At 34.7% G+C, this 12,197-nt stretch overlaps 1 protein-coding gene across 1 annotated transcript in view; it reads left to right on the forward strand.

Moving 5' to 3' along the window:
* Positions 1-855: 855 nt before the first annotated feature.
* Positions 856-12,197, forward strand: part of CCDC152 (coiled-coil domain containing 152) — a 36,812-nt gene continuing 25,470 nt past the window's right edge. The window contains exons 1-3 of the mRNA XM_076007997.1: positions 856-871; positions 3,536-3,624; positions 6,606-6,711. Coding sequence (XP_075864112.1) covers positions 3,538-3,624; positions 6,606-6,711 — 193 coding nt within the window. The 5' untranslated portion in view covers positions 856-871; positions 3,536-3,537. The remainder of the gene's footprint in view (positions 872-3,535; positions 3,625-6,605; positions 6,712-12,197) is intronic.

Raw genomic sequence — 12,197 nt, forward strand, 5'->3', positions numbered from 1 at the left:
TTATGACATGAGTCACATGAAACATTTTATATATGCTAATTGGATATAACCAGCAATTCAGCAGGCCATTTACAATATTTGTTACTAATGTCAAGGAAAGCTTATTTGAGCAGCAGAGTGAGGACTACACCCCATGCTTCAATTATACTCTCTTGCCAGTATGTTATATCACCTTTCAACTAATAAAATATGGGTTATCATATTACTGTTTACATTTTTCTGCTTGCCAAATTTTGGCTTCCATAGAAAAATCAATTTGATAAAAATAAACCTCTCATCTCCCACTATAAATAAAAAAAAAAGATGAGGCAAAGTTGGCAGTGGATTACACTTTCAAACTATTACTGAACTACATTTAAAAATTATAATAATTAACATTTTTGAACACTTACTTTAAGCAAGGAGCTCCATTAAGCACCTTCTAAATGCATCATTTCATTCAATCATCACAACAGCCCTATGGGGTAGGCATTTTTATTAATGTCTGTTACACAGATAGAGAAGTTGAGGCACATATACTAAGTAAGAACTTGCCCAAGATCATCCATTGATAAATAGAAGAGCTGGGGCTTGAATCTGATACACAAGAGTCTATGCCCTTAATCACTAAGCTACCTAGACAAAATTCTGTAGATGGGAACCGTATCTATTCACTGACTCAAAGCCTACTGTATAAGTTACAAGAATAAATATGGATTATTATTTATTCAATTGTGCTGACTCACAAATCAAAATTTAACCAATGTGATTTATTCTCTGGTTGGGGAAACAATTATTGATCTGGTGTTGATTCATGTTCTAGAAACCACATGAAAATACCTAAGAAGCATAGATCCTGAGGATCCTGAGGGCCAAGTTGGTAGGACGGCTGGTGGTGGTAGCGCAAGGACAGGGCACATGGGTGCCAGAGAAGAGCGGACCCATTGTTGGAGGAACCTACTTCCCAGGGGGCCGGACAGCACTCGGGGGCGGACCAGCCACACGGAGGCGGCAGCTAGGGAGACCGGGAACCCCGGAGGAACAGCAGGTACGCTTCAAACTCTATCGACGGTTCGAAATTCCCGCTTTTCCTGTGAAGATTCTTTTCGTGGTAGTTCTTTACAGCGTCCTTAGGTAGGTGCAGAGTTTTGTCTCAGCCACTGCTCTCGCCTGCCGGTCCGCGGCCCACACCCTACATTTCAGTTTGGTCCTTAAGGCATAGGGAGCCGGGAGCCATGAGCCCCAGTATTGAGGACTGAAAGTGAATTCGTGAAGGGCCATGAGGGGGGTAGTAGAGAAGGTGACCCGAGCCTGGGGCGCACTAGCAGACAGGGCCTGAATGACGAAGCGGGGAGACAGTGAGTCCTGGTACTCAATCCAGCAGGCAGGAAGACAAAGAAGGAAATGAGGTTGTCATTCGCTTGTGGGATGGCTGAATCTGGGCCTCGAAGGTCACAAGTCAGTCTCTGCAGCTCACTAAAGAATATGACAAGTAAAAAAAGAAGAATATGACAAGTGCTGAATCACCAGCTTGCCATCTAATTTCACCTAGCAAGAAGACCATATCCACTGAAAGGATTTTGACCTGGGAAATTGGAGGAGAAGGCAATGAAGACATCTAGAAACGAATTGGCTGGCTTGGCCAGTATGACAAAAGGGATAGCATGCAATGACAGCAGGTGGAATATTAGGGATGGTTTTATAAGGGAAAACAGCCCAAGGATCTTATCACGGAGAAGGAGTTGGGAGAAAACAAAGCTCGGATTAAAATGCATTTAGTTCAAGAGCCAGATTCTGAGACAAAACCCTAGTAAAAACGTTTTTATTTAAAGTTTTAGGTTCTAAAAAAGAGAAAATATTGGAGGTAGAGGGATTTTGAAGTAACTACTTGAGATTACTCTACAGGCAGGTCTATTAAAGAATAATAGTGATATCAAATAGCAATGATTTTTAATTTTACCCCAAACGGAATTTTACTATATTTATCATGAGAGGCTATTACAATTTTTTTATTTTTTTAGCCCAGCGCAGTGGCTCACGCCTGTAATCCTAGGACTCTGGGAGGCTGAGGCAGGAGGATTGCTTGAGCTTAGGAGTTGGAGACCAACCTGAGCAAGAGTGAGACCCCCTCTCTACTAAACACAGAAAAATTAGCTGGGCAGGCATCATGGCCTGCGCCAGTAGTCCCAGCTACTTGGGAGGCTGAAGCAAGAGGATCCCTTGAGCTCAGGAGTTTGAGGTTGCAGTGGGCTATGCTGCCGCTGCTACACTCCACCAAGGGTGACAGTCTCAAAAAAAAAAAAAAATTTTTTTTTCTCTAAGGATCAAGTTTTAACTGTTTAAGGGATTTATTTATATATATAGTTTTACTTGCATATATGATATAGAAGATAAAATTCAATAAACTGAAAATATATAGCTAAAATTCTTACATTTAAAAGCTGTTAATAGTTGTTAATGCAAAAATAATACAAAAAAGAAAAAGAAAATGTGATTTCTTGATGCAGTAACATATTGTCAGACAATGTCTGTTTTGATGTACTTCTTTTTAAATAATAATATGCCCCAGATTGCTTTGAGCAGTTACTTCAGAAATTTTATTTACATTTTACTCTGGAAGATTTGCCACTTTCCTACACCATACATTGGCTCATTCTCTTTCCTCAATCTAAAAGGACTGAATTTCAAATTTGTATTTTCCCCTTCCCCTTTGCTAGAGAAAAAATCTAAACACAACTGTCTCATACTTTCAGATTGTATTAATTCCTTAGATAACCCCTCACCCACAAACGTAAATACTGGAGACATTTGGCAAAATTTATCCATCAATTTATCCATCTTGACTGAATGAGTTTACGTCTGGGATTCTGAAGAATTTCTTATGATTAGTTTCATAGGACTAAAACTAAAACTCTTATTCTTCCCTTCAACAGTTACTGGCTATTCCCAAAGGTCAATCTTACACAAAATTACAAGAAACCGGAAATCTAGAGAGATCACTTTAAGAACATTAATTTCTATATGTCCTCTATTTACCAAACAGGTTATCAAACAAAATATAAAATATATGCATACTAACAGAAAATATTCGTGGCACAATAGTTAAATATTTTTAACAACTTAAATTAGGAATATATATATATAAAAATCATGCTCCAGATTTAATAATGCATAAGATTTTAGGTCTAGCCATACTGATGGCAAAGGGATGGAATGTTGGCAGTGGCATTATTCATTTTATTGTATGATAAGAACAAATAATTTCTATATATGTACATATCGTTGCACTAATTTTAGATTTGTTTAGGAAAACAAATATAAACAAATTGGCTGGGTGGGAGTGGTAAAGAATAAGGAAGACTTGATTCATTTTACCATTTTTAATATGGATATAACAAATTCTCTGAATGCAATGAACTTCAAGTAGATGCTCTATGAGTAGAATACAGAAATTTTAGTGTTTGAATTATAACTATTGTGATGCTTTAGATTTTATTTATTTATTCATTCATTCATTCATTCATTTATTTTTAACTCTGCTCTTCACTAGTTTCAGGAATGGATCAAAGCAGTGAGGGATATATGAAAAAGATTAGCAGTGTAAATCTTGACAAACTTATAAGTGACTTCTCACAAATAGAAAAGGTATGTAAAGATAGCAACTGATTCTAGTAAATAAGGAAAAAATTAACAGATTTTGCCAGTGGAAAAAGTTGGGAAGAAAGAAAATTCTACCAAAAAAATGAACAATGTAAAGATAATGACAGTATGTTTTGCTAAGCTCTTTCTCTATCAGCTTAAAAATATGTATTTAAAATATATCTGGCTTTGACTCATGTTTCCAGGATAGGGGAATAAGTAATTGATGTACTTTTGCCAAAGTTAAAGAGAAAATATATATGGGAGTCCCCCTTGTTTATCCAAGGTTTTGCTTTCTGCAGTTTTAGTTACCCAAGGTCAACAGCAGTCCAAAAATATTAAATGGAAAATTCCAGAAATAAGCAATTCATAAGTTTTAAATTGTGCATCATTCTGAGTAGCATGATGAAATCTTGCACCATCCCACTCCGTCCTGCTTAGGATGTGAATCATCTCTTTTGTCCAGCATCTCCAGGCTGTATATGCTACTCGCTTGTTAGTCACTTAGTAGCTGTCTTGGTTACCAGAAGGGTGAGTACAGTAGAGTAAGATATTTTGCAAGACAGAGAGAAAGAAACACCACATTCATGTAACTTTATTACAGTATGTTATTATAATTGTTCTATTTTTTTTACTAGTTATTGTTGTTAATCTCTTACTGTGCCTAGTTTATAAATTAAACTTCATCATAGTTTGTATGTATAGGAAAAAACATAATATGTATCAGGCATCCACAAAGGGTCTTGGAACATATCCCCTGCAGATAAGGGAAACTACTATACTTAAATGCCCAGGATGTCCATAAACTCAGAAATAATTTTAGTAAGAATTGATGTAGACACATCCATCAATCTCTTATCATTATGACTGACTACTTTTTTTTTTAGTCTTTCCTATTCCATCTGTTCCCTTTCCCTTCTCTTTTGCCTAAAAGCAAACCGATTTAAAGTCCCTCTCCTGTACTCTGGACAAATGGTAGACCAAACCCACAAGTGTATATTGGGTTTTCCCCCTCCTCTGCCATGGAAAGGAGTAGAAATGGCTGCTGAAAACATGTAGGAAGATAAATTAAAGATTTGGAGAGTGAGTTTGTGAAGCAGGTATGGGAGGGGAGTAATGCTTACTCCTGTTTTCTCTCTCTTTCTCCTCATTCTTTTCATTCCTTCTTTTTCTAAGCACACACACCAAAAATGCCATAATGAAAAAGTTTTCATGGTGATGGGTGTTTTGAAGTAATTTTATGAGCTTTTTTTTAAACAATGAACTTGAGTTTTCTTAAACAAGTGATTCTTAACATAATAAGAGAGAAAAGAGAAAGATAAAAAGCACTGTTGGTGGGAAAGGAATTAGTGCAATGTTTTTAGAGATTAATTTGGAAATATTTATCATATTCTTAAAATTCTAAATAAGAAATAATTGTTCATTTTTTGATGTGTTAATGACACTGTGATCATATTTCAAAAGAGTCTTACCTCTTAGAGATACATATGGATGGCAATATTTACAGATAAAATAATATAATACCAAGGAGTTGCTCTGAGATAAATTCAGAAGTGGTCAGACTAGGGAGGTGGGTCAAGATATAGATGACATAAGATTGTTCATGAATTGATGATTTTTGAAGCTGTTTGAAGAATACATGGAGGCTTATGATACTATTCACAAAGATACCAAAGACATATGTTCAAGAATGTTTGTTTATTATCTGTAATAGCTAAAAAGTAGAAACAATACAAATTCTCCTCAGTAGGAGACTAGTTAAATAAATTACAATATATTCAAAATGAATACAGTGCCTTCAAAAATGAAATTCGATGCAGTTATTAAAAAGAACGAAGTACGTCTATATATGTTTACATGACATCATCTCCCACATAATAATGCTAATTGGAACAGCCGAGATGCAGAACAGAATATAATGTGATTCTTTTCTATAACTGTATACTCATAAAATATTTTAGAAACATATATAAGGAATTTTTAACCATGGGGCTGATGATTCAAAAATTGGAAAGAAAGGGGTTCAAGTAAGGTTTTACTTTTCATCAATAACTATTAGTCTGTTTTAATATTTTACCATATTACTTTTAAAATTAAAAATAAATTGAGAAATGGGCTTATTTAAAACTACAGTCATGCATCACTCAACAATGGGGTTATATTCTAAGAAATGGATCATTAGGCAATTTTATTGTTGTGCAAATGTCATAGATTATACACAAACCTAGATGGTTAGCTTACTACGTGCCTGGGCTATATGGTATGGCCTACTGCTCTTAGGCTAAACAAACCTATACAATATGTTACTGTGCTGAATACTGTAGGCAACTGTAACACAATGGTAAGTATTTATGTATCTAAACATATTTAAACATTAAAAAGGTACAGTAAAAATACAGTATAAAAGATGATAAATGCCGGGCACGGTGGCTCACGCCTGTAATCCTAGCACTCTGGGAGGCTGAGGCGGGCGGATTGCTCGAGGTCAGGAGTTCGAAACCAGCCTGAGCAAGAGCGAGACCCCGTCTCTACTAAAAATAGAAAGAAATTAATTGGCCAACTAATATATATAGAAAATTAGCTGGGCATGTGGTGCATGCCTGTAGTCCCAGCTACTCGGGAAGCTGAGGCAGAAGGATTGCTTGAGCCCAGGAGTTTGAGGTTGCTGTGAGCTAGGCTGACGCCACGGCACTCACTCTAGCCTGGGCAACAAAGCGAGACTCTGTCTCAAAAAAAAAAAAAAAAAAGATGATAAATGGTACACCTGATTGGGCAGCTACATTATAATCTTATGGGACCACTGTAGTATGTCAGTCTGTCCTTGACTGAAATGTCATTATGTGGTACATAACTATATATGCCAGATTTAATTATTAGAGTATCAAGTATTAAGTGGTTTATATTTTCATTAGTATTCATATCCTTACTAAAAGAATCAAAATAGCAGCATTGATTTTGTAATCATTTGTATTCTATTTCTTCTACAGAAAATGATAGAAACCAGTGGAAAGAACAATATACTAGATATTCAATTGGAAAAGGCTAACAGTTTATTAAAAGTAATGCAAACAAAGGAGGTCTCAATGAAAGAAGGTTAGTTCTTTGCTGCCTGAAGAAATACTAATTCTAATGAGAGTACTTTTGAGTGTAAGAGTGATTAATATTACACCATACATTTGTAATGTGTTTTAAATCCACGTAGACTTTTCCAGATAATCATTTCATTTTATCCTTATTATGATAGATAGGACAGGTATTATACTCTACTTCACTAATGAAGAAACATAGATTAAAAGAAGTCAAATAATCTGTCTGACTCTACTCAGCTAAGAAATGGCAAATCAGAGGCTCAATACAATAAAAACTATGGGAAAAAAATAAAGTTGAATTCCTATTTCACAATTACATCAAAATAAATGTCAGATAGTTCAGAAATTTTAGTGTTAAAAATGAAGCCATACACATATATTTTCTTGCTCTGTCAACTGAGAGAGCTTAGAAGCAACAATACCTCAGTAGTAATGAGCATATTTAATGTCTGGAATAGATCTTGGTTTCTAAGACCATTCTCTAATAAAAGGAACCAGGATTCTTTGGAGAAATGGCTGATTCTAGGACTGGGGTAAGAAATATATAAGATAAGCATAAAGTGTCTTGTGCTAGAAAGTAAGAAAGTACTCAAAAAAAAAAAAATAAAGAATATCCCACAGTGATGGGAGTATGTCAAAAGGGACACAGGAACCAACTGAAAGAGCTCTCAAGGGCCAAAGCTGGAACAATTTGAGCAAGAAAATAAAGAAGTGTTGGATTATAACCCAAAGTATAAAATAAATATACTGATATAAAGAAATGATTTAATAAATAAATAATTGCGGAAGAAGGGACAAATCTTCTATGCAGAAGAATTCCAAATAACTTATATAGGTAATTGCCCTGAAGGAGAAAGAGCATGTCTTCACACTCATTAAATATGGGCTCAGTTTGGTGACTTTCTTCACTATAGTGAAGAATACAGTTTGGAAAGGGTGGAGCTGGAGGAAAAGTAACTACAAAGTGGAGAAACCTGACAAATATTACCCCAGCCACATGGTCAAAGTCAACATCAAAAGTGATATCATGTTGATAGTATATACTCTTGATATAATATGATAAAAATAGCACTTTACTTCTGTGATCTTCCTCCAAAAACTCATAACCCGAGTCTAATAATGTGATAAACATCAGAAAAATTCCCATATAGGGACATTACAAAATACCTGATCAGTACTTGTCAAAACTATCAAGGTCATCAAAAATAAAGAAACTCTGAGAAACTATCACAGCCAAGAGGAGCCTATGAAGACATGATAAATAAACATAATGTGTATGGTGGATGGGATTCTAGGACAGAAAAGGACATTGGGTAAAAACTAAAGAAATCTGAATAAGGTATAGATTTTAATTAATACTAATGAATCAACATTGGTTCATTAATTACAACAAATGTGCTGCACTAATGTAAGATATTAATAATAGAGGTAACTAAATACAGGATATATGCCAAAAGTCTGTAATATCTTCCCAATTTTTCTGTACATCTAAAGCTATGCTTAAAAATAGTTTATTAAAGGTCAAAGATAAAACTACAAAAAAACTAGAAGAGAATATAGCTTTTTATTTTTATATCAGAGAAGGACTTTTTAAATATGTGACATAATATGTAGAAGTGATAAAAGAATTTGCATGTTTGAGTTTTTACAAATTTAATAGACATCTTTTGAAGCAGTTTTATGTTTACAGAAAAAAATTGAAAGTACAGAGTTTTCATATACTCTTTCTTCCCCTACAATTTGCCTATTTTTAATATCTTGCATTATTGTTACAATTAATGAGATAATCGATATATTATTATTAACTAAAGTCTATAGTTTACATTAGTGTTCATCTTTTGTGTTGTATATTCTATGGGATTTGACAAATGTGTAATGACGTGTCATTGCAATATCATACTGAATGGCAGTATCACTGCCCTAAATAATCCTCAGTACTTATTCATCTTTCCTTCCCTTTTTTCTTCTGGCCCCCTGGTAACCACTGATCTTTTTACTGTTTCTATAGTTTGACCTTTTCTGGATTATCATATAGTTGGAATCATATAGTATATACCCTTTTTAGATTTACTTCTTTCATTTAGCAATATGCATTTAAGTTTCTTTCGTCTTTTTGTGGCTTAATAGCACATTCTTTTTATTGTATTCTTTCTTTCTATTTATTTTTTATTTGTATATATTCATAGGGTACACTTTTCCAACACTGATATATTGAATTGTGGTGAAGTCAGGGCCTTCAGTGCATACATCACTGAAGCAATGCATATTATACCTATATGAAGCAACCTCTCATCATCCATCTAGTTTTGTTTTTTACTGTATTTTTGTATGGGTATACTATAGTTTGTTTATCCATTTACCTATTAAAGAACACCTTGGTTAAATCTAAATTTGGGCTATTATGAACAAAACTGCTATGAACATTAATGTATACATTTTTGTGTGGACATAAGTTTCAACTCATTTGGGTAAATTTCAAGAAGCCCAATTGTTGGATCATATGGTAAGAGTGAATGTAGCTTTGTAAGAAACTGCCAAACTGTCTTCCAAAGTGTCTGTATCATTTTGTGTTTCCACCAACTATGAATGAGAATTTCTGTTGCTCCACATCCTCACCAGCACTTGGTTGTGTCAGTGTTTTGGATTTTGGCCATTCTAATTGGTGTGTCACAGTATCATACTGTTGTTTTAATTTTCAATTCCCTAATGACATATGATATTAAACATCTTGTCATATGCTTATTTGCTATCTGTATATCTTCTTTAGTGAGATGTCAGTTCACATATTTTGCCGATTTTTTAATTGGGTTGTTTATTTTCTTATGATTGACTTTTAAGATTTCTTGTATGTTTTAGATACAAGTCCATTATCTGATATGTTTTGTAAACATTTACTTCTAGTCTATGGTGTGTCTTTTCATTCTCTTAAGGATATTTGACTTTTAATGATGGAACTTGAAAACATGGAGGAAATGGACAAATTCTTAGAAACACACAGGATCAATCAGGAAGAAATAGAATTCCTGAACAGACTAATATCAAGTATCTAAATTGAAGCAGCAATACAAAACCTTCCTAAAAAAAAGTCCCAGACCAGATGGTTTCACACCCAAATTTTACCAGACCTACAAGAACTGGTGCCTATCCTGCAGAAATTATTCCATAACATCAAAAAGAAAGGAATCCTCTCCAACACATTTTATGTAGCCAACATCACTCTGATACCAAAATCAGGAAAGGATGCAACAAAAAAAGACAGCTATAGACCAGTATTCCTTGTGAATATAGATGCAAAAATTCTCAATAAAATCCTAGAAAACCAAATTCAGGTGCTTATCAAAAAAAATAATACATGTGATCAAGTCAGCTTCATCCCAGAGATTCAGGAATGGTTCAACATATGCAAATATATAAATATAATTCACCACATAAATAGAAGTAAAAACACAGAACATTTGATCCTCTCAGCAGACACAGAAAAAGCATTCGACAAAGTACAGCACCCTTTTATGATAAGAACACTTAACAAAATAGGCATAGACGGGCCTTACATAAAAATGATTAAAGCTATATATGACAAACCCACAGCCAACATCATACTGAACGGGGAAAAATTGAAAGCATTCCTGCTTAGAACTGGAACCAGAGAAGGTTGCCCTCTATCACCACTTCTATTCCACATAGTGCTGGAAGTCCTTGCTAGAGCAATCAAACAAGAGAAGGAAATTGAGGACGTTGAAATGGGGGCAGAAGAGGTCAAACTATTGCTTTTTGCTGATGATATGGTCTTATATCTAGAAAACCCCAAAGATTCTACCATGAGACTACTGGAATTAATAAATTCAGCAAATCTCAGGTTACAAAATCAATGTACAGAAATCAGTAACATTCCTATACACCAACAGCAGTCAAACTGAGAACCAAATCAAAGACTCAATACCCTTCACAGTAGCAACAAAGAAAATAAAATACATGGGAATCTATTTAACTAAGGAATTGAAAGACCTCTATAGGGAAAATTACGAAACACTGAGGAAGTTTTAGCAGAGCATGTAAACAGCTGGAAGACCATACCATGCTCATGGGTGAGCAGAATCTACATTGTTAAAATGTCTATATTGCCCAAAGTGATCTATAGATTCAATGCAATCCCTATTAAAATACCAACATCATTTTTTGCAGATCTAGAAAAAATAATTCTATGCTTCATATAGAAACAGAGAAGACCCTGTGTAGTAACAGCTATGTTAAGCAAAAAGAACAAATTGGGAGACATCAATTTACCAGACTTCAAGCTATACCACAAGACTATAGTAATTAAAACAGCATGTTATTGGCATAAGAACAGAGAAATAAACCAATGGAACAGAACAGAGAACCCACAAATAAAACCATCCTCACATAGCCATCTGATCTTTGACAAAGCAGACAAAAACATGAACTGGAGGAAGTGTATTCAATAAATGATGCTGGGAAAATTTGATAGCCACATGTAGAAGACTGAAACAGGATCCACACCTCTTACCTCTCACAAAAATCAATGTACTGTGTATAACAGACTTAAACCTAAGGCAGGAAACTATAAGAATTCTAGAAGAAAATGTTTGAAAACTCTTATAGACATTTGGCCTAGGTAAAGAATTTATGAAGAAGACCCCAAAGGCAATCACAGCAACAAAAATAAGTAAGTGGGACCTGATCAAATTAGAAAGCTTCTGCACAACCAAGGAAACTATCATGAGAGCAAACAGACAACTTACAGAACGGGAGAAAATAGTCTCATGCTACACATCCGATAAAGAACTGATAGCTAGAATCTATATAGAACTCGGGAAAATCAGCAAGGAAAAATCAAATAACCCCATTAAAAAGTGGGCAAAGGACATGAACAGAAACTTTTCAAAAGAAGACAGATTAATGACCAATAAACAGATGAAAAAAAATGCTCAACATTTGTAATCATCAAGGAAATACAAATCAAAACCACAATGAGATATCACTTAACTCCAGTGAGAATGGCTTTTATCAAAAATTCCCAAAACAACAAATGTTGGCATGGATGCGGAGAGATAGGAACACTCATACACTGCTGGTGGTACTGCAAACTAGTGGAAAGTAATATGGAGATACCTCAAAAAGCTAAAAGTAGAACTACCATTTGACCCAGCAATCCCATTACTGGGTATCTACCCAAAAGAATAAAAAAAAGACATCTGCACTAGAATGTTTATAGCCACAAAATTCACCATTGCAAAGATGTGAAAACAAACCAACTGCCCATCAACACATGAGTAGATTAATAAAAATGTGGTATATGTATACCATGGAGTTCTACTCAGCCACAAAACACAGTGGTGATCTAGCACCTCTTGTATTATCCTGGATAGAGCTGGAGCCCATTCTACTAAGTGAAGTATCACAAAAATGGAAAAACAAGTTCCACATGTACTCACTCATCAAATTGGTATTAAATGATCAACATTATGTGCA

The sequence above is a fragment of the Microcebus murinus genome, chromosome 11 (genome assembly GCF_040939455.1).
Source record: "Microcebus murinus isolate Inina chromosome 11, M.murinus_Inina_mat1.0, whole genome shotgun sequence".
NCBI classification, from domain to species: domain Eukaryota; kingdom Metazoa; phylum Chordata; class Mammalia; order Primates; family Cheirogaleidae; genus Microcebus; species Microcebus murinus.